At 38.2% G+C, this 24,564-nt stretch overlaps 1 protein-coding gene and 1 non-coding gene across 3 annotated transcripts in view; one reads left to right on the forward strand and one right to left on the reverse strand.

Annotated features, from left to right (window-relative positions):
* USP32 (ubiquitin specific peptidase 32) overlaps positions 1–24,564 on the reverse strand; it is a 212,016-nt gene that overhangs the window by 91,207 nt on the left and 96,245 nt on the right. For both annotated transcript variants that reach the window (XM_060081803.1, XM_060081802.1), the window contains exons 3-4: positions 9,464–9,569; positions 4,746–4,864 (exon numbers count right to left, since the gene is read on the reverse strand). In XM_060081803.1, coding sequence (XP_059937786.1) covers positions 4,746–4,864; positions 9,464–9,569 — 225 coding nt within the window. The remainder of the gene's footprint in view (positions 1–4,745; positions 4,865–9,463; positions 9,570–24,564) is intronic.
* LOC132479423 (U6 spliceosomal RNA) lies at positions 14,836–14,943 on the forward strand. Its single transcript, XR_009530539.1, has one exon. It is a non-coding gene; the product is annotated as a U6 spliceosomal RNA (small nuclear RNA).

The following is a 24,564-nucleotide window of genomic DNA, read 5'->3' on the forward strand; positions in this document are numbered from 1 at the left end:
TTCATATACCACTAAGAAAGAAAGAAGCTGCCAATTATTCTATCGCCTTCACATATAGGTAATATTTATTGAGTATTTACAATGCCCTAAGCACCATTCTAAGTATTTTTATATTCATTTAATCCTCAAGCAACCCTCTATAGGAGATACTATTATCCCCACTTTACACATGAGAAAACTGAGGCTCCTAAAAGTTATGCATTCAAGGTTATACCGTGGCAGAGATAGGACTGAACCCAGGTAGTCAAGGTTCCAAAGTCTCTGTGCCTAAACTATACACTTCACTGCCTGGCTGACTTAGTGAAATATAAAGCAATCTCTGAAATCCACTTGCCCATTGGGATCACTCCATATAACTGGTAGCACCAAAATTCCATCTGCCAAACCTAACTTTTTATGTTTTTGAATCATGGCTCTAGAAAAGGGAAGTAAAGGGAAAGTCTCCTTTTATAAACTGTCATAATAGCAGTCTAGAAAAAAAATTTCCAGTACTATAAAAGGCAATTAAAAATAAACAGACTTCTGAAACTGATACAACTTTGAATAACAATGTAAAATATGAATTTCCACCTTGAGAATCAACAACCAAAAAAATTCAGTAAGAAAAAACCAATATAACTCCTATGTGGATTTCCTTCATTTCAAGCTACTGAAACACGGTAACTTGAAAAGCAAGGGTCTGGATCACATCACACACATTACTCAGAAATTACAGCAGATAAATACATCAAATAGTTGAATTAGGTAAAATTAGCCCATTTACAGTCTTTTTTTTTTTGGGTTTTTTAATCAACCTTAAGTACCTAATGATTTAAACAGCTACACACATGAGTATCGCAAAACCTAGGCCTCTCATTTCTTTGATCCTCCCTCTTCCACAGGTCTTGTCCTTCATACAAGACTAACCCAACCATTTATTACCATAGTCTTTATATTGATATTTTTATTATAAATCCATTCCCTTTACAATAAATGCAATTTTAAGCATTCCACTCTCCCTGTCACAATTTCCTCTTATGGGCACACTCCTTCTAGTATCCTGACTCCAGTGATTTTTTAACTCTACAGGACCTACACCAATCACCTACACTTCACGCTGTCAAATCTAATGATAACTTCTCAGTGATCAAAGGACAACTCACTTGATCTTCCGGTTTATTTGATGTAGTTAAATACTCCTTCCTCTTGAAACATTTTTATCACTTGGCTTCTAGGACACCATTCTCTTTTGTTCCTCCTCACAGACTATTCCTTAGGCTCCTGTTTTGATTCTTCACCATCTCACCATACGTCAGAGTACAGGACTCAGTCTTCCAATCCGTTTTCTATCTTAATTCACTCCTAGATGACCTCATCCACATCTATAAGCCAACAAATCCTTTCCTCTGAACTCCAACTTATATGTCAAAAAGCACAGTTACAACTCCACCTGAATGTCTAATATGATTCTCTAATTGTATCTTAAACTTCTCTTGCTTTTGAAACCTCCAACTTCCCTCTCCTATAGCGTTAGCCATCTCAGTTAATGGCAACTCCATTCATTTACTAAATCAAGCGAAACACCTTAATCATCCTTTTCTCTTTCACTCACAACCCATCATCAATACAAGAAACGGTCCTGGGCTTCCCTGGTGGCGCAGTGGTTGAGAGTCCGCCTGCCGATGCAGGGGACATGGGTTCGTGCCCCGGTCCGGGAAGATCCCACATGCCGCGAAGCGGCTGGGCCCGTGAGCCATGGCCGTTGAGCCTGCGCGTCCGGAGCCTGTGCTCCGCAACGGGAGAGGCCACGACAGTGAGAGGCCCGCATACCGCAAAAAAAAAAAAAAAAAGAAATGGTCTCATCATCTCACTGTTACACCATGACCTCTTCCCTGGATTATTCAGATACCTTAATCAGACTCTGTTCAGTGTACTTTTTACATAAGAGCCCAAATGATGACGTTTAAAATGTAATTAGGACTTCCCTGGTGGCACAGTGGTTAAGAATCCACCTGCCAATGCAGGGGACACCGGTTCGAGCCCTGGTCCAGGAAGATCCCACATGCTGCAGAGCAGCTAAGTGCATGTTTCACAACTACTGAGCCTGTGTTCTAGAGCCCGCGAGCCACATCTACTGAAGCCTGTGCACCCTAGAGCCTGTGCTCTGCAACAAGATAAGCCACCACAATCAGAAGCCCATGCATCACAATGAAGAGTAGCCTTTGCTTGCTGCAACTAGAGAAAGCCCGCGAACAGCAACGAAGACCCAACGCAGCCAAAAAAAAAAAAAAAAAAGTAATTAAACAACAGCAACAAAAACTCATATATTTTCCTGCTCAAATACCTCTAAAGATTTCTATCTCACTCAGGGTGAAAGCTGAAGCACTCACCCTGTCTTACAGGGCCATGTGTGATCTCCCTACCCCATCCCACCCCTCCCCCAACCTCTGGAGCTTCATTTCCTACTATTCCCTTGCTCATTCCCTTCCAGCTAAATTGACCTCTTCTTGTTCCTTCAACAAGTCAAGCACACTTCCCCTGAGGGTGTTTGCTATATTCTCTTCATGAAAAATGCTTTCCCTAGATATCTGTGTGGGTTTTCTCTCTCACTTCCTTAAGATTCTTTGTTCAAATGTCACTTTCTCTGATAAGCCTCTCCTAACTATCCTATACAAAATACCTACACTTGGCCACCTCCTCCCCATCACCACCTATGCCCTGTAGTCTACTTTATTTTTCCCTATAGCACTAATTATTATCTAATATATGTACCTGCTATTGTGCCTAAATTATAAGAGAACTGGGTGGCTAACCACATTTAATCCCCATCTATAAAATGGTAATGTCTGCATAAACCTTTTTAAAATGAAAAAAATATAGGGACTTCTCTGGTATCCAGTGGTAAAGAATCCGCCTTCCAATGCAGGGGATGCCCATTCAATCCTTGATCAGGGAACTAAGACCCCACATACCGCGGGGCAACTAAGGCTGCGCGTCTCATCTAGATCCCGTGTGCCACAAACTACAGAGCCCACATGCCCTGGAGCCTGCGTGCCACAACTAGAGAGAGAAAACCCTCACACCACAACTAGAGAGAAGCCCGCATGCCTCAACAAAAGATCCCTCATGCCGCAACTAAGACCCAACCTGGCAAAATAAACAAAAAAACAAACAAATAAATAAAATATTAAAATATATATATATATATATATATATATATACATTCTCCCCGGAAATGAGCAAAGCACTTAACATCTCTGTGAAAAATTCAAGTAATCAGGCCTGTAAAGATTAGATCAGTTTTTTTCTTCTGGTCAGCAAATTTTATTAGGGGAAAAAAAAATGATCTAGTTTGTCTTGAGGTATTGCAATACCATCACAGCAACTTCCAGTCAATAAGTCAGAACCAAAAATGCAGGAGGACAATCCTTCTGCACCAAACACACAGAAATGTTTAGTAAAATGTAACACCATAACTACTACCAAAAACTGCTTAGCCAAGCTCAAAAGCAAGAAAGGGAAATCTCCAGGTGCTATCAACACAGAGGAAACTTAAAGCCAGAGTGATGAAAAGCTAAAGGTAAAGCCAGAGAGTCCAAAGAGATGTAAGAACCATACACATGGGCTTCCCTGGTGGAGCAGTGGTTGAGAATCCGTCTGCCAATGCAGGGGACATGGGTTCGATCCCTGGTCTGGGAAGATCCCACATGCTGCGGAGCAACTAAGCCCGTGAGTCACAACTACTGAGCCTGCATGCCGCAACTACTGAAGCCCGTGTGCCTAGAGCCTGTGCTCCACAATGAGAGAAGCCACCACAGTGAGAAGCCCACGCACTGCAAGGAAGAGTAGCCCCCGCTCACTGCTAGAGAAAGCGTGCGCACAGCAACGAAGACCCAACACAGCCAAAATAAGTAAATAAATAAGATAAATTTATATTAAAAAAAAAAGAACCACATATGGCTGGGGTATTAACAATCAATGCTTATATAGTTAGGAAGGTGATTAAACTAAATTGAATTAAAACTCTCTGAATAAAACCAAGACCAGTGAAAGTGAAATGGAAGTGGGTCAAATAGCCACCCATAAGAAATCATACAGCACTGAGTGCTGCAGGAAAGAATCAGAAACTTGTAAAAGGACTTTACTCTGCCATCTCTTGGGACTTTCCCCATATTAGCAGACCTCTGAAAAGAAACAAAAGAATTTTCTCTGTTAAAGATACACATTTTCTGTTGTTAAAGTTTTTTACAATGAAAATATATTATTTATGAAAACAGGAAAATGACAAAATTTTAAAACCCAAATACTTCACTATGCAAATCAATTAAGTAAAATAAATGATAAAATAGGCATTGATGGATCATAGAAGTCACCTATGGCTCAAGGCCAATGAGTGATATATCTACATGCTCATGATGGAAAGCAATGAGCACCACAACCTAAGCAATGCTGTTTCTGCAGGATCACCTGTGTGTGTGTCTGTATGTGTGCTGGTGTGACAGTGGGGGAGTATGTTTCATTATACCGTTAAGTATAGACAGTTGCCTTTATTGGGAATTGGGAATTTTCAGATTCACAAACACAGCAGTAGTAAGTGTCATGGACCTTTGAGCATAGCACACAAATTGTTAAAGCATCAACCATTAAATAGAAAAATGTCAAGAATATGCTACACATAAACATCTATTCATCACAGCTAAATTCATTATAAAACTAAGAGTTAATACTTTGTCCACAGGGAGGGATGAAATGTAAATCTTTTATACCTCTGAGAAACACTTCCTGAGTGTATCTGGGACTTTACCATCCACCACATGGAGCATTCTTTCCATTTCTTCCCGTATAACATAGCTCCCGGATTCACTTGCAAAAAGACTAAAAATGTCTAGGAGAAAGAAAGAATAAAGCAATTTTATCATAGATTAAATGTACTCTGGTGGAAGTAGGGAGGGAAGAGACAGGTAACAATTATTGAGTGATTACTAGTGCCAAGCACGTTATAAATATATAATTTAATTTATTCCTTAAAAAATGCTAATTAAAACAGGAATGTGGTATCTTTTCAAATACCAAATCTGCAAAAATGTTTAGGTGTGACAATACCAAGTGTTAGCAATAAACTGGGATAAACAGGAACTCTTATATACTGTTAGTGAGTACAGATTACTGCAACACTTTGGAGAGCACCTTGCCAAAATCTAGTAAAGGTGAATATTTATGCTAGAAATTCAATTTCTAGGCAACTCCACCTCCACTTGTGAGAAACTCTCATACATACATGCATGAGGTACAACATACACTGAAGTATTCTTTGTAAGAGCAAAATTTAGGAAAGAAAAGATAAATGTCTATCAACAAAAAAAATAGGTAACCTGAGACACACACACAGAATGAAATACTATATAGCAGTTAGAATAAAGGAACTAAGTGTTTCAACATGGGTAAATATCAGTAATATTCAGGGGGAAAAGCAAATTGCAAAACCTGTATAGTATACAATTTATTTTAAAAGTTTTAAACCTGTAAAACAGTTGAAGATATGTTTAAGGATACATACAAATGTCATAAATGTATAAAGACCTGCATGAGGAATGAAAGATCACCAATTTCATGAGAGTGGTTACTTCTGTCAAGGGAAGAATGTGGATGGGAACATGGAGGGATACTGAGAAAGAGCCTCACCTTGGCTATAATCTTTTATTTCTTAAAAAACAAGATCTGGGACAAATATGACACAATGGTAAGAAATAATAAAGCTGGGTGGAAGTACATACTACATGTATGTTTGAAATAGTCCTGTTTTGAGTTGAACTGCATCCCCGCAAAAGACATGCTGAAATCCTAACCTCCAAGTACCTGAGAATATGACCTTATTTGTAAAGACAGGAGATAGAAAGATAGAAGAGACATTCCATCCCTCTGAAGGCCTAGTGGGTTCCATTGCCTGCCCTCCCACATGCCATGGCTGATTCTCTTAAGGGGAATACTTGCTAGAAGCCTCTGACCATCTGTTATGGGTTAAATTATATTCCCCCGCTCCAAAAGATGTTGAAGTCTTAACCTCAGTACCCATGATTGTGACCTTATTTGAAACAGGGTCTCTGCAGATATAATCAAGTTAAGATGAGGTCATTAGGGTGGGTCGTAACCCAATATGATTAATTATAAGAAGACAAGACAGAAACAGTGGGAAGAAAGCCATATGATGAGATGGAAAGAGACTGGAGTGATGCAACTGCAAGCCAACGAATACCAAGGATTGAGGGCTACCACCAGAAGTTAGGTAAAAAGAAGGATTCTTCCCTGTAGATTTCAGAGGGAGTAAGGCCCTGCTAACATCTTAATTTTGGACTTCTAGCCTCCAGACTGTGAGATAATAAATTTCTGTTGTTTTGAGCCACCCAGTTTGTGGTACTTTGCTACAGCTGCCCTAGGAAACTAATACAATTGTATAATAAAAATGATTTCAAATTTTAAATATATGTGTTTATGACCCTCAAATTAGTTACTTTTATTTATTGGCTACCTGAAGCCAGAGTATGTGTTTGTTGGTAGAGGGATGTTAATTTGAAAAAATCAGGATCTCAGTTAAATTCTAATACATAAAATTGGGTTTAGGGATATGTTCATTATCTTGATTGTGATAATGTGGATATATACATGTCTGAAAACATCAAAATGTACACTCTTTAAATATGTACATTTTATTGTATATCAATTATACCTCAACAAAACTGTAAAAAAGGAAACAGCTGAAGAACAACAGTCTAAATTCAGAAGTGAGAAAGAAGATTCTGAGAGATTTAGAAGCAGTAAGAGGGCAGCTTAGAAAAGGAAGAAAGAAGAGAGAAAGACCAGCATCCAGTGGGCAAGGGTAAAATTCTAGGGATTTTTAGAGCAAAATGTCATACTCTTTAGTATAAACACCTTCTTAAACTTCCCCTGGAAATTTTTCTGCTTTTTTTCTCTTCTTTGAAAGTTTATTTTGGCCTCAACGTTTTTCACACGTTTAACTATAGGTACATATGTGTGTATATAAACAATCACTTTGAGAAAACAGTAAAAGTTAACAATTTATTGATTGCCCACTAGTTTTTGATACTTGCCAGGTGCTTTATATACATTTTTTCTTCTGAGTTTTACAATGAAAGTTTTTGGTGGATGTTACTTTCATCCTTGTATTGATGAAAAACAGGGGCTCAGAAGATCAAGGAAGAGGCCCAGAGTCATACATATAGTAATTGGTCAAGCTAGCTTTTGGTCTTGGTCTTTCTCCCATGTTTTGCTCTGAGAATCATTAATTATGATAATAGTCAAATTATACTACTGAATTTGATAATAGTCAAATTATACTACCCTATTTGATAACTGTCAAATTATACTACTGAATTCCTACTATGTGCCAGACACTGGGGTCAGAGTGTCAGGGATAGAGCAATTCTAGCTGACTCCTCCCATGTTGTCACTTAAATTTTAACTGTCATCTGACATTTCCCTCTCATCTCCCCTGGAAATTTTTCAATAAAATTTACATTGTTTACTAATATTCTTGTTAAGAGCAGATTTGCCTTGGGGGAGCTCAAAGAAAAGAATGAGGAAACATAAGACATTATAAGTAATTAAATGAATGAATTAAAAATTAAGTAAATAAATGCATATCCTAGGAAACACAGATGGACAATGAATGATCAACTAAGGTTGTCTTCCCTTTCACATTTAGAGGGTAAATGATGCCGTCTCATTGTAATATAAAATTTCCCTGCTTACATAGCACAGGGAGATCAGCTTGGTGCTTTGTGACCACCTAGAGGGGTGGGATAGGGAGGATGGGAGGGAGGGAGACGCAAAAGGGAAGAGATATGGGAACATATGCATATGTATATGTATAACTGATTCACTTTGTTATAAAGCAGAAACTAACACACCACTGTAAAGCAATTATACTCCAATAAAGATGTAAAAAAAAAAAAATTTCCCTGCTTAGTAGAACTTAAAGGTGCCATCCTCTTCTGGGCTTACATAATTCACCTAATAAAATTCATCTCTGAAGTTAAAAGTAAAACCATTAAAAATAATTAAACTTTTTACCAAGAATTTGTATAAAGTATTATCAAGTGAACTTCTGGTTGTACTTGTGAAGTAAGGCAAGAATAGATTGCTAAATCTATGTCTTCAGAATTATTTTTTAAATAACAGCTTTACTGAGATGTAAGGCACGTTCCATAAAATTAACTCTTTTAAAGTGTACAATTCAGTGTTTTTTAATATATTTACACAGCTGTGCAATCATCACCACTACCTAATTACAGAACATTTTCACCCAAAAGAAACCCCATACTCATTGGCAGTAAGCTCTCTATTTCCCTTTCCCCCTAGCCTCTGGCAACCACTAATCTATATTCTGTCTCTATAAATTTGCCTTATCTGGACATGTCATATGATTGGAACCACATAATGTGTGGTCTATTTTGACTGGCATTTATCACTTAGCATAACGTTTTCAGGTTCATCTATGTTGTAGCATGTATCTGTTGGAGGAGAGCAGAATTTGTTGCCCCCAAATACATCACTTTGGCTTGACAATTATTTGAGCTTAAAGGCAATCAAAACCCAGCAGATTCAGAAAAGCTCATTACCTCCCCATCAACAGCCTAAATTTACATTGGAAAAAAGGCCTATACCAGAAAGAGACTTATTATCAGAGATACTTTTTTACCTAAGAAACTAGTATAACAGGGCAACCTTTGTTCTCCAAACTTCTCTGCCTTCCTGTGAATGGACTCCCTTCCTCTTGTACCCTCAGATCCCTATCCCTTTCCTTAGCTCAGAATGTTATATAAGCCTCAATTACCTGGCTGCCCTTTGGGTCTCATATTTTTATGGGGCTCCTGTACGTACATACAAAATTTGTTTAGTTTTCTCCTGTTAATCTGTCTTATATCAACTTAATTATTAGATCAGCCAAAGAACCTAGAAGGGTAATTTTTTCCGCTCTTACACAGTACTTTATTCCTTCTTATTGTTGAGTAATATTCTATTGTTGGTTATATCACGTTTTGTTTATGCTGAATGCATCAGTTGATGGGCATTAGGGTTGTTACCATTTTGTAACCATTATGAACAGTGCTGTTAGGAACATTTTTTTTTAATGAATATATGTTTTCAGTTTTCTTGGGTATATACCTAGGAATGAAATTGTGGGATCATATGAAAACTCAGTGATTAACAGTTTGAGAAACTGCCAGTTTTCCAAAGTGGCTTCATTATCTATCTTACACTTAGGTGGTATCTAATTGTAATTTGGATTTATACTTCCCAAATAACTACTTATGTTTAACATTTTTTCAAGTGCTTACTGGCTACTTGTATATCTTCTTTGGAGGAACATCACTTCAAATCCTTTGACTGTCATCAAAATTTTGAGGTAGATTATTCTGTACACAGATGTAGTATTTTAACATTTTGAGATAATAAAAGTACTCACATTTTGCTTTCTCTTCATCTCTGCCTCTTGTAAGAAGGACAAGTCCAACTATTAAGTTATTGAAGTGCAGTCCTTTGGATGTTCCACCAAAAGAACAATAAATCACCTAGGAGAAAATGAATGATACGGTCAACTATAGACATTTCAGTTGTCCAGGAATGTGAGGCTGATATCACCTTTAACAAATCTTATCTCCATCTCCAAACAAGGTCCTGGTAAATTTTAGTGCAATGATGTTGTTTCTCCCTCTTCTTCCTCCCTTACACCTTGTTATGGCACTCAGCCAAGAATATACTATACTTATCCTAAAGTACATATATCACTGGCTCACACACTGAATTTCCTTTCTCTTGGGAGTCCTCATCAAGGTCCAAAAAGATAAGTTCCTCCCCTTCAATAGTCCCAATGTGATAAGGATTTCATGCAATTAGGCAACTTCCTTCAACCTCTGTTAAACATAAATACATAATTTTGATTTGAAAGATCAACATTCTCTAAGTGAATGTTCAGAAATACAGAGGCAATTATACTGCAATATATAAATGTACCTAATTAACATGTTGTACACCTTAAATTTATACAATGTTATATGTCAAACATATTCAAATTTTAAGTAAAAAAAGAAGAAAATACAGAAAGACATTTTTATACTCTTAGAATTGAGTATTATGGTAATCAGAAATAAAGAAGAAAAGCTATTCATAAGAAAGGGACAGTAACAGCAATCACATAAATTCATTTATTCAACAATTCTGTGTTGAGTGCCTAGTGTGATAGTGTGATACAACAAACATATATTTGGTCTTCCTCCAGGTTCCTGACACAAGAGCTTCTAAAATCTTCGGAATTCCCAGAGTGATAGAGGTGAAAGGAGCATCTTTTGTTATTGACAATACCCCTTTAAACCATACCTGAATTTATGCTAATAAGGTGACTCTTGGTGAGTCCTTACAAAGCTTCAGAATGGGAGCTGGTAGTCAGAGGAGCTAATGATGTGATTAGAGGGTTAGACCTTTCAGCCCCACTTCCCACAGTCAGGGAAAGGGAGAGGAGCTGAAGATTGAGCTAATCACCAATGGCAAGTGACTTAATCATTCATGCCTATGTAATGGAACTTCTATAAGAACCCCTAAACTACGGGTTTGTTGGTGAACACATCAAGGTGCAAGAAGGTTAGAACATCCAGAAAGGACAAGAAAATACTGTGCACCATCGCCCTCCTAACTGCCCCCCGCCATCCCATGCATCTTTTTGCATTTGGCTGTTTCTGAGTTATATCCTTTATAATAAACTGGTATTTATTATACCAGTTTATTATAAACTGGTATAATAAATACCTAGTATCTGCCATGCAGAATTTGTCATTGAAATACACGATTAAAGATAATTCAAGGAATAAAACTTAAATGGTCAATATATGAAAATACATATTCATTAAATGATATTTATAAATATATTTAATAATACTCTGACAACTGATGCCAAAAACTGTGTGTTTAGTGTCACTGAGAGCAAAAACTAGCATAGGGAGATGGCCCCAAATCAGAATATATAAAACATAAAAAGAACATAAGAAGTATACTTCATAGAATAACTATTTTTAGTTAGCCCCTGCACAACCAGAGGAAGGTAACAGAAAACCCCCTCTATCCCTGATTTTTAAAGTCCCAGACCTTTAAAAATCCCCTACCACTGGGGAAAAGGCAGAATCACTGAGAAAGTCTTGCCCTCCAAGATCCAGAGACATAATGACCCCCTAGAACTGAGACAGAAATAGGACAACAGAGAATGTCCCCCCGCCCCTGGTACTCATCACCCACCTCCGCCACTGTGCTAGCAAACACTGAGGAATAAATAACAGCAGTCTACTGCCGAAGGAGAGGGAAGAGAATGGAGAGAGATCTTCTCTGTGGTACAGTAACAAAGAGAAAATAAAATCAAAAGTTAAAGATAGAGGGGCTTCCCTAGTGGCGCAGTGGTTGAGAGTCCACCTGCCGATGCAGGGGACACGGGTTCGTGCCCCGGTCCGGGAAGATCCCACATGCCACGGAGCAGCTGGGCCCGTGAGCCATGGCCGCCGGGCCTGCGCGTCCGGAGCCTGTGCTCCGCAACGGGAGAGGCCACAACAGTGAGAGGCCCGCGTACCACAAAAAAAAAAGAAAAAAGAAAGAAAAGTTAAAGATAGAGCAGACATTAGAAATGTCCTCTGGCAAACAGGACTCTACCCTAAAAAAGGTAACCCTAGTCTGGAATTTGAAGCCTGTAGTGCACTGTGAGTAGCCATAGCAACACAAAAAACCAGCTCAACTACAGACTAGACTGACAACTACTTGTGCTAAAGACCTAGCCAGGCATAAATACTATTTAGCTCAGTCTCTACTGTACTATATAAAACATCTACCTTTCCACCACAAATTATAAGTCACACAAGGAAGCAGAGAACAACACCCAAAACCTCACATACTGACAAAGGAAAAACATGGGAATAGAGTTCAATAAAGCTTTGGAATGGCTCAATAGTAAACTCAACAGACTCAAGTTAGAGATTATCCATATGAACCACAGAGGGAAAAAAAATGTGGGGATGGGAGGGAACAAAACAGAAAATCCAAGAGCTGTGAGAAAATATCAAATGATTTAACATGCATGTAACTGAAATCCAAGAAGTAAAAGAGAATGGGTCAGAAGAAATATCTGAAGAGATAAAGGCTGAGGATCTTCCAAAACTAATAAAGACACAAAACCACAGATATAAGTTGTTCAGAGAACAGGTAGGGTAAATCATACTTTTAATCCCCCAAAGCCAACTAGACAAACCATACCCAAACTATTCAAAACAAAAGATAAAAAGAAAATCTTTAAGGCTGCCAGAGGAAAAAAGACGCATTACAATGAGAGAAACATTTCTCATCAAAAACTACATAAGCTAGAAAAGAGTGCAATGACATGTTTAAAGCACTAAAGAAAAAAAAAATACTGAGAATCCTATACCCAATGAAAATATCTTTGAAAAAGAAAGAAAAACAGACTTTTTCAGGAAAATGAAAATAGAGAAGTCATGGGACTTCCCTGGTGGTCCAGTGGCTAAGACTCTACGCTCCTAATGCAGGGGGGTCCGGGTTCCATCCCTAGTCAGGAAACTAGATCCCACCTGCTGCAACTAAGAGTTTGCATGCCGCAACTAAGAGATCCTGCATGCCACAACTGAAGATCCCGCACACTGCAACAAAGATCCCACATGCCGCAACTAAGACCCAATGCAGCCAAATAAATAAATATTTAAAAAAACAAAACAAAACAGAGAAGTCATTACCAACGAACGTGTACTACATAAAAGGGCAAAAGAAAGTAGTACCTCAGGCTGATGGAAATATGATATCAAACAGATAAATGTATCTACACAAAGAAATAAGAGTAGGAAATAGCATAAATGAAGGTAAATATAAAATTTACTTGTTTTCTAATTTTTAATTGCTCTAAAAGACAACTGGCTGGCTAATGGAATAATAGTAAAATTTTAATTTGCTTATAGCATATGTAAAACACATGACAACAGCGCAGAAGATGGGACAGAGAAATTGGAAGTATACTGTTGTATACTAAGATATTATACTATGTATCTCAGTCTGTACACTGCCAGTCAGCAAGAAATTAATCATAGCACTATAGTGTTTAACCCAACATCAACTCCATTGATATTATTATTATTATAAAAACAATAGCTAACACACTTTAATGGTTATTACATGGCATATAACTATTGTTGTAAGTGCTTTACCAGTATTAAGCCTCAAGATGATTCCATGAGGAAGACATTACTGGTGTCCCCATTTTATGGCTGAGGAAAACTAGAGCCCAAGGAGATCTAAGTAACTTGTCCAAAGCCATACATCAATGAAGCTGCAGGGTCAAGATTCAAACCTAGGTTCCTGAAACTGAACTCTTAACCACTTCACAGTTCTATAGTACAATTATGTACATTCTCTAGTATTATATGAAATGAAAGACATCACCAGCAAGATGTATACCATTTTGGTGAAATATATTGAAGATTAGGAAATTTCAAACTATCACAAACCCAATCTACAGACACTGTTTTTGGCATCCCTTTCTCTCCACTTTAACTTGATAATGTGGTCTTTTCACTTTTGATCACTGACTTTAGTACAAAGAGAGCAAAGTAGTAACAGTAAACTTGAGAAAGAAATTTTGGGTAAGATATCATTTTCAATTTTGCAAGTATTTGTAAAATGTAGAAGATTTTGTTTTGAATTCACCTGGTTGGAATGCTGGAATATACTGGTCCCTCACTCCCAAAATATAACAACAGCAATAACTTTCTAAAACCACCAAGTTCAAAAGTTCATATAACAGATGATGAAAGGAGGCCTGGGAAAATCACATCTCCTGAATTCTAAGATGTATGCATTTTCCACCTTTTATTAATGTGTCAGAAATCATGCATCTAACATCAAATGTGTAATATCTTTTTTCACCCTCAAAAAGTTATTTTTAATCAACAGTCACCTTATAACTGACAATGATTTAACATTAATGAAATATTAAGTGCCACGCTCATTACTATTCACTCTGTTTTTAGGATTGAAGAGAGGCATTGTGCACAGGATAGGCAAGGATATATATATATATATATATTTTTTTTTTCGGTACGCAGGCCTCTCACTGTTGTGGCCTCTCCCATTGCGGAGCACAGGCTCCGGACGCTCACGCTCAGCGGCCATGGCTCACGGGCCTAGCCGCTCCATGGCATGTGGGATCTTCCTGGACCGGGGCATGAACCCATGTCCCCTGCACCGGCAGGCGGACTCTCAACCACTGCACCACCAGGGAATCCTGGCAAGGATATTTTGATGCTACTTTTTAAAAGGCACATAAGTGTTAACTTATTACTATAATTTGTTATAAGATCTTTATTTTAAAATCCCTCTAATAATCTTCTTTAGCTATTAAAAAGAAAGAAGAATAGGGACTTCTCTGGTGGTCCAGTGGTAAAGAATCCGCCTCCAGTGCAGGGGACGTGGGTTCAATCCCTGGTCGGGGAACTAAGATCCCATATGCCGCGGGACAACTAAGCCCGCGTGCCACAACTACTGAGCTCACGCACCTCAATTAGAGCCCGTGTGCCGTAAACTACAGAGCCCACATGCCTTGGAGCCTGTGCGCCACGACTAGAGAAGAGAAAACCTGTACACCACAACTAGAGAGAAGCCCACATTGCCACAACAAAGGTCCCGAGTGCCGCAACTAAGACCCGACGCAGCCAAATAAATAGAACTGATTTTTCTAGAAATGTCTAAACAACAACAAACTCTTTGTGCTTAAAAAAAAAAAAAAAAAAAAAAGACCTGCTAGTGCTCACTTCAGTTAGCACATACACTAAAACTGAAATGATACAGAGAAGATATCCATGGCCCCTGTGCCAGGATGACACGCAAATTCGTGAAGCGTTCCAGACCATGATATCACTTATATGTAGAATCTAAAATATGACACAGGGAATTCCCTGGCAGTCCAGTGGTTAGGACTCTGTGCTTTCACTGATGAGGGCCCAAGTTCAATCTCCCACAAGCCTCGTGGTGTGGCCAAAAAATAAATTTTAAAAATAAACATGACACAAATGAACTTATTTATGAAACAGAAACATACCCACAGGCATGGAGAACAGACTTGTGGTTGCCAGGAGGGGGGATGAGGTGGAGAAGGGATGGATTGGGATTTGGGGATTAGTGGGTGCAAACTATTATATATAGAATATGGATAAACAACAAGGTCCTACTGTATAGCACAGGGAACTATATTCAACATCCTGTAAAAGGATATAAAATAGTGTGTGTGTGTGTGTATAGAATCACGTTGCTGTATATCAGAAACTAACACAACATTGTAAATCAACTCTATTTCCATAAAAAAAATTTTAAATAAAGTTTAAAAACCTGATATACAGTTTATTCTTAATTTGATATGTGAATATTTTATTGTCTATCTCTACAAGATACTTTTAAAATATAATCATAATATCATTATCACAACTAAAAAAAACCTGTCTTAGCAAAATTCTTATGTTGAAACCCAGTGTGAGATGGACTTTTGGGAGGTGATTAGGTCACAAGGGCAGAGCCCTCATGAATGGGATCAGTGCTCTTATAAAAGAGGCCTAATAAGCTCCTTTGCCCCTTCTGCCGTGGGCAGACACAGCAGAAAGATGGCCATCTATGACCAGGAAGTGGGCCCTCACCAGACACTGAATCTGCGGGCACCTTAATCTTGGACTTCTCAGCCTCCAGAACTGTGGGAAATAAAATTCTGTTTGTAAGCCATCCAGAATATGGTATTCTGTTACAGCAGCCTAAGTGGACTAAGACAAACACTAACAAAAATTCCTTAGTATCATCAAGTATCTAGTCAGTATTCAAATTTCTCCAACTGTCTTATTTTTTTTTTCAACTTGTTTGCTCAACTTGGGATCTAAAATATATAATTGGTTGCTAGTCTCTTAACTCTCTCGAGCTGTAGGTTTTCTTTCTCTCTCCCTCTTCTTCTCACTCCCTCTCTTTTTCATCACAATTTATTTGCTGAAGAAAGCAAGATGTTTGTCCTGTGGAGTTTTCCAAAGTCTGCATTTTGATTACTGTATTGTCTATCCTCTGTATTTCCTGTAAATTGGGAGTTAAATCCAAAGAATTGATCACTTTTAAATTATATTTTTTGGCAAGAACCATCTCCCAGTTGGTGCTACTGTATCTCCATCAGGAGGCACATAATGACTGCTTATCTCTCTTTTTGTGATATTAATAGCCATTAATGATCACTGCCTAGATTCACAAATTCATTAAACGTTACAAAAGTCTGGTAATTCTTTTGTTTATTGGCTGAAATATTTCGATAAAGAGAAAATTCTCCTAATCTACTATTTGGTTACCCTGAGATGCACTTTGTATAGAAGAGCCAGAATAAATGTTTGATTCTTTTCCTTCATTAATCAGTTTTTAAAATATGAGTTGGTTTCCCATCATCTTTCAAAGGTATCTGTGCAGAAAAAAGAAAATATAGAAGACCTCAGACTGCTATCCTTAGGTCTGCTTCAAAGTTTGGCCCTTGACTGATATCTGTGAACTTGGATTTTGGGAAGATTTCCACCATTCCCTAAATGTTAAATGTGGTTAATTACCTAAACTGTTTATAAAAACAATGTGGCAGGGCTTCCCTGGTGGCGTAGTGGTTAAGAATCCGCCTGCCAATGCAGGGGACATGGGTTTGAGCCCTGGTCCCGGAAGATCCCACATGCCACAGAGCAACTAAGCTTGTGTGTCACAACTACTGAGCCTGTACTTTAGAGTCTGCGAGCCACAACTACTGAGCCCGCGTGCTGCAACTACTGAAGCCCATGTGACCTAGAGCCCACGCTCTGCAACAAGAGAAGCCACCGCAATGAAAAGGCCACACACCACAATGAAGAGTAGCCCCCGCTCGCCACAACTAGAGAAAGCCGGCGCGCAGCAACAAAGACCCAACGCAGCCAAAAATAAGTAAATAAAATAAATAAATTTATAACAAAAACAAAGAACAATGTGGCTTATACCCAACACCTGTTTTCTTTTGGAAGTTGGAATTTTGGTATGTGATAGGTAGAAGGTACCCAGGTGACCAGGTCCAATAAAAGCCTTGAGCACTGAGTTTCTCTAAAGAGCTTCTCTAGTAGACAACATTTCACACCTGCTGTCACAACTTATTGCTAGAGAAACTAAGTACACCCTGTGCAACTCCACTGGAAGAGGACTCTTAGAAGCTTGCACCTGGTCTCCTCCAGACTTTGCCCCATATTCCTTTCCTCTGCTGACTTTGCTTTGTATCCTTTTGCTATAATAAATCACAATAGTGAGTATGACTATATGTTCAGTCCTGGGAGCCCTTCCTGTTAATCATGAATCTGGGGGTGGTCTTGGAAACCTGTGTCCAAAAGGAGTATTTTTATTTTTTTATTTTGGCTGTGTTGGATCTTCGTTGCGGCACACGCGGGCTTTCTCTAGTTGTGGCGAGTGGGAACTACTCTTCGTTGTGGTGCACGGGCTTCTCATTGCGGTGGCATCTCTCGCTGAGAAGCAGGGGCTGTAGGCGCGTGGGCTTCAGTAGTTGTGGCTCGCTGGCTCTAGAGCGCAAGCTCAGTAGTTGTAGCGCACGGGCTTAGTTGCTCTGTGGCATGCGGGACCTTCCTAGACCAGGGATCGAACCCGTGTCCCCTGCATGGGCAGACGGATTCTTAACCACTGCGCTACCAGGGAAGTCTCAAAAGGGGTATTTTAAAAAATATATTTGATATGTTTCAATCTCCTTACAATTATCCTTAGTGATGATCAATTTCCCCATTTTTGCCCATCCCTTTGTAGAGGGAGACTCTTCGAATTGGCTCCTGAATCCCTTCTATATGACTCTAAGTAGTGTCTTACACCTTCCTTACTTTCTGGTATGACAAGATGTTCTAAACTCACTTTATAAATTCCCTGACCCAGACCTAGAATCAGACATTCTTCCAAACAGCCTTGTTCTTTCAAATGGGAAGCTGTATTTAGAGATCACAATCAGGATACTAGTGGTGCTTATTGCCTGGGTATTAGTGACTGTTTCTCAAACTTTTCAGTGGACAGATCTAGGAAAGTAAAACACATCATGAACTTATACTAATACTCCCATATACATGCAATCTTTTCCATTTCATCTCCAACTAATCATTACATTTTGATATCGATTGAATGTTTCAATATTAATAATGTTTCTATGTTCCTTTCTAGAGGACATCACTGAACTAAGGTAACATGGAAGTAAGATAACGAGAAGATAATTCTAAGTGGTAACTTCAAAAGGAATCTGAGAGCATAAAGCATGAGAATACTGGGCCTAGATATTTGTAGGAAAGACTTCTGATGCTCTCACAAAGGTAGTTCTCCTTTCTTTGGGGACATAAGGCATGGAGACATTTCCTCATGCTTCTTGCAGCTGAAGAGGGCTGTATGACTACTTCTGGTCAAAAGGTTATGGATAGAAATGACAGACACCACTTCTGGGCCATGCACCTAATTGAACAAGACCTCTCCCTAGCATGACTTCCATTACTTCACTGCTGGTTTATAGATGCTCTTTCTTATATGTAAGTGCCAAAGATTTGACACTGCCAAACAAAAACACTAATTCAAAAAGATACATGTACCCCAATGTTCATAGCATTATTTACAATAGCCAAGATATGGAAGCAACCTAAGTATCCATTAACAGATGAATGCATAAAGAAGATGCGGGGTGTGTGTGTGTACACATACATATACACAACGGAATACTACTCAGTCATAAAAAAGAATGAAATTTTGCCATCTGCAACACCGTGAATGGACTTGGAGGGTATTATGCTAAGTGAAATAAGTCGGAGAAAGACAAATACGGTATGATATCATATGTGGAATCTAAAACAAACAAACAAACAAATACGTAGTGAATACAACAAAAAAGAAACAGACTCACAGATATGGAGAACAAACTAGTGTTTACCAGCAGGGAGGAGGAAGAGGGGAAGGGCAAGACAGGGGTAAAGGATTAAGAGATGAAAACTACTATATAAAATAAATAAGCTACAAGGATATATTGTACAATACAGAGAATACAGCCAATATTTTATAATAACTATAAATGGAATAAAACCTTTAAAAACTGTGAATCACTATTTCGTACACCTGAAACTTATATATATATGTACATCAACTATATCACACACAAAAAAATTCATTAAAAGAAAAAGACCCACTAAAATGTGCACTATTGTCTTATGAATGAGTAACAAATTGAAAATAAACATTTTGGCTTCAGTGCAGGAAAAAAAGAAAACAGGAGGGAAAATTGACACTGCCTGTAAAGCTGAACCAACAAAAAGAGCTGTCATGGAGAGTCACCCAACTCCATCAACAGGATTTTTATGACTGAAAAATAACCTTATGTTATTTGGAGTGATGAAAAACTTTGGAAATAGATAGTGGTGATGACTGGACACAACATAACATGGTGAATGAAATTATTGCCACTGAAACATGTACTTAAAAATAGTTAAAATAGGGCCTCCCTGGTGGCGCAGTGGTTAAGAGTCCGCCTGCCGATGCAGGGGATACGGGTTCGTGCCCCGGTCTGGGAGGATCCCACATGCCGCGGAGCGGCTGGGCCCGTGAGCCATGGCTGCTGGGCCTGCGCATCCGGAGCCTGTGCTCCGCAACGGGAGAGGCCACAACAGTGAGAGGCCCGCATACCGCAAAAAGAAAAAAAAAAAAAAAAAAAGTTAAAATAGGGCTTCCCTGGTGGCGCAGTGGTTGAGAGTCCGCCTGCCGATGCAGGGGACACGGGTTCGTGCCCCAGTCTGGGAAGATCCCACATGCCGCGGAGCGGCTGGGCCCGTGAGCCATGGCTACTGAACCTGAGCGTCCAGAGCCTGTGCTCTGCAACGGGAGAGGCCACAACAGTGAGAAGCCCACGTACAGAAAAAAAAAAAATTAAATTAAAAAATAAATAAATAAAAAATAGTTAAAATGGTAAATTTTATGTCATAAATATTAAAACATACTAAAAATAAACAAACAAACATGGGAGAACTTCTACTTAGAACCTGTTTATCACTATCAACTAATAATAAACACCTGATTATACCTGATTGTTCAGCACAAATGTTCTCCTTGTTTGTTTAGAAAAGATTTTTAAAATAGACAATTAGTGCCTTAACCTATTAAGTTACTGTTAGAAAGCAGCTTTGAATTTTGTTTCCCACTTTAAAACACCTGTCTTGTTCCAACCCAAAAGCTTAAAACACCAATTTTTGGAAACACCACTTTTCTGAAACATCAATTTTAGGAAAACAATTATGATTTCTGTGGGGAAATGAACATTGTGGGGAGAAAGATACAGAGGATTTCATCTGTATAGAAAATGCTTTTATTCTGCTTTATTTCTTTACATTTTTGGTAGATCTTAAATGCTGCAATAAATCCTTTAGTGCCTCATACATTACAGAGAGCAAATATTTTTTGAATTATTGAGTGCACTTAAGAAAATAGACATTCAGGGACCTTCCTGATGGTCCAGTGGTTAAGAATCTGCCTTCCAATGCAGGGGGCGCGCTCTAGAGCCCATACACCACAACTAGAGAGCCCACGTGCTGCAACTACTGAGCCAGCGTGCTCTGGAGCCTGTGCCACAACTAGAGAGAAGCCCACGCTCTGCAACAAAGAGCCCAAGCACCGCAATGAAAGACCCCATGTGCCACAACTAAGACCCGATGCAGCCAAATTAATTAAGTAAAATAACAAAAAAGAAAATAGACATTTCACTCCACCATCCAGGTTTGTTGGCAGCTAGAGTCCCATTCTGACCAACCTACCAGCAATCTTCCCCGTTGCATCTTTTCACTTTTCATTAAAATGCTATCAACCATAAGAAATTAGGAGTAGATTCATGGGACACATTAATTATTAAATTATACAGGATCCTAGACAATTTTGAAGTTCCTGAACTCCATTTCATTCTTCTGAATGTGAGCCCATTTCAATGTTAAAACCAGACACAGTAGTAGTCTAAGATTCCTATTTTCTTGTATTCCTTATAACCAACCATTTATTTAAGGAAACTTAAGTGATTCTCTGCTCCTTAGGATCAAAAGAATTAATAACATACACCCTTCTGTTAATGTTATCCTAAAGGAAAGCTGAAGAGAATAAATTATACAAAGTACAGTCATTTGAGAGTTTTAAAAGATGGGCAATTTTTTCATTTTGTATGTTTTGCTTATTATTTGCCTCTCCTGACAAAAAGGTAAGCCACATGAGGGACAGGGATTTTGTCTGATTGTGTACTGCTTTTCAGCACTCACTATTCCTTTTTATATAAATGATATTAGAAAAATACATTTTTAAAGATTATTATAATAGATAAGTCATTTGTTTACTCCTTAAGTAGGGCATTTTAGATCAAATTTATACAGATATTGCTTGTTTTTACTTAAATGATTTTGAATCTTATATAGAAATCGTAGCAAAATTAATTTTAGACTTGGATTAATCTTATGCTTCAGATTCTCCTACAAGGAAGTGATGAATGTTTAGTTTTGGAAAAATAAACAGTCTATGGGAACTGGCAAAAGGTCAACTTGACATACCTTTTGTTTTACCATAATATAGTAAATAACTATTTTCAAGTGAATGAAACAATCATTTAATCATTGAATATATCAATTCTCACATTTTTCTACTACTATTTTCAAAAAGGACTCAATTCAAATCTCTAGAAAAGTAAATTTTTATGGGTATTTCCTGGCGGTCCAGTGGTTAGGACTCCGAGCTTCCACTGCAGGGGGCCCGGGTTTGATGGGGAACTAAGACCCTGGTGGGGAACTAAGATCCTGCAAGCAGCACGCTGTGGCCAAAAATGAAAATAAAATAAAATAAATGCTGAAAAGTGAATTTTTAAAAAAATATACCTTTCCCTTTAAGAGATCACATAAGAAGTAGACCAATTTCCTCATATGCCTAACTATAAAGCTAGCCTAGAAGTTACAAAAAGTTAATTAGCTTCCATGTTATGACAAAGATCATGTTCCAGAAATTTAAAATGGTAAAGTGATCAAATTAACTAATAAGAATTAAGATAAACATGCTGACTTATTTAGGAAAGTATTTGACAAGGTCTCATAATAACACATTTTAGATAATATAGTAAATTGTGGACTGAATAATTATAGTTAGGGTCATGCAAATCTGATTGAAAATTATAAATACAAAGAGTGTTGATTAAAAATTCTATACCTTCTTTGGAAAAAAAGGCTATAAAGAAGTGCCAACCTGGACTTTATATTTTATCATAACTATTAAACACTTTTTACCAGTGATTTGGATTATGACATAGAAGCCGTGTGTGTTAATTGTGTAAATGACAAAGATGGAAGGAATGGCTAATAAAATAGGTAGCAGAATATAGAATCAAATTCATCTTAGGCAGGGACACTAGGCTAAATGCAACACGATTAAATGTAGTATATTCAGAATTTTTTAAAAACTCAGTATTATACATAACGATAGAAGAACATGATCAAGCTTGGAAATTTTAGCTAACAAAGCTATAACCTTTCTGCTTAAGCTAATACAAGTTTATGCTGCATGGTAGTGATTAAAGACTTACATATTCTCCTACTGTTCACTAATCTAATTCCATCTAGAGAGCAGCATGGGATTAACCAGTGTGCATATTAACTATGGTTAAGGAGCAGCAGGGGAAAAGGACTTGTTCATGTGCCTAGAAGGGAAGGTTCCCATTTCCCAATTCAAATAGCTTAATTCCATCTCTGAGGGGTAGCAGATTTCCAATGGGAGTTCTAGTAGTGAAAGTAGTAGTAGCAAAAACTTTGAGACCATGATACCGTGCCAAAATCCCCAGTGGCTCCTAGCTCCACCCTTATCTCTAAAACTAGAAAATGAGGCTGGGACTAGGTCAGGTGAATATATAGAACTGTTTCAATGCCCCCAAATTTAAAGGGGGTACAATGAAAAACAAAAATTTCACTGAATTCATGATATCTTATATTTTCAAGGTGATTTGCCACATCGATTTACAACATCCAACACTTAGCAAGACACAAAAACTTCAACAATGTAAGAGAAATGTTACAGAGAAGGATGTTTGAGATAAAACTGACCACTTTTAAAAGTTATTAGTTACAATGGGATATTATTTAGCCATAAAAAGAAATGAAGTTGTAACACATAATACAACATGGATGAATCTTGAAAACATTATGCAAAGGAAATAAGCCACACACAAAAAGACAAATATTGTATGATTTCACATATATGAAATATTTAGAATAGGCAAATTCATAGAGACACAAAGTGGCTGAAGTGGGGGGCGGGTGTAGGTGGCGTTATTATCACTTAATAAGCACAGAATTTCTGTTTGGGGTGATGAAGACATTTAGATAAAGATAGTAGTGATAGTTCCATAACACTGTGAATGTAATTAATGCCACTTAAATGTATACTTGAAAATAGTTAAAACAGCAAATTTTGTTATATATATTTTAACACAAACACTATTTGCTCTCTCTCAGCTCAGTAATATCCAGCAAAGAAAGTGACTTATTTGAGGCCTGACCTACTTCACTCATCCAGTCCAAATCTATGATGTCATGGAATTACCTAGAAAATTCAAAGACTGACTAGCAAAATCAATCAAAACCCTAACCCAAAAGCAGCCCTTAAAATAACTCACAAGCAGTTTAGTTATTAAGAAACAAGGAGGGCTTCCCTGGTGGCGCAGTGGTTGAGAGTCTGCCTGCCGACGCAGGGGACGCGGGTTCGTGCCCAGGTCCGGGAAGATCCCACATGCTGCGGAGAGGCTGGGCCCATGAGCCATGGCCGCTGAGCCTGCGCGTCCGGAGGCTGTGCTCCGCAACGGGAGAGGCCACAACAGTGAGAGGCCCGCGTAACGCAAAAACAAACAAACAAACAAACAAAAAAAAGAAACAAGGAAATCATTCCCCACTCACAAACTATACCTTGTGGAAAGAACTGTTTGAATACAGAATGCATTTTCTCTCATAATCAATGATCAGATTTCCCTGGCTAACCCCATGAAGTCTACCTAAATTATTATGTGGTTAAAATACTGAGTAATTAACAACAATAATTTAAAGAAGACTTTAAAAGTATACAACTGTGAATGTATTCATCTGTATTATGAACTAAATAAGCTTAGAGGCTAGTACAGGAATGCAGTCATTATTTACAAATATTATTTCCAGGGAAATGTGTACACTATGTGGTAAAAAGGAAATAAAAAGACAACACGAATGTCTCAGTCCGTCTCTCTTCTCTTTCCTGGTCCCACGCAGTCCCCACTGCTGAGATTATTAAGCAAACAAAAGTAAACTAAAGAAAGAATGAGCAACTGGAGTAGGGGCAGTGCACATTATCTAGTCCCTACATGCCAGAAATGTCCTTGATAATACATCTACCCAAAATCACATTCCCAGAACCGAGACCACCATTCCTCTAGAGATGGATCGA

Source organism: Mesoplodon densirostris, chromosome 18, assembly GCF_025265405.1.
Source record: "Mesoplodon densirostris isolate mMesDen1 chromosome 18, mMesDen1 primary haplotype, whole genome shotgun sequence".
NCBI lineage: Eukaryota > Metazoa > Chordata > Mammalia > Artiodactyla > Ziphiidae > Mesoplodon > Mesoplodon densirostris.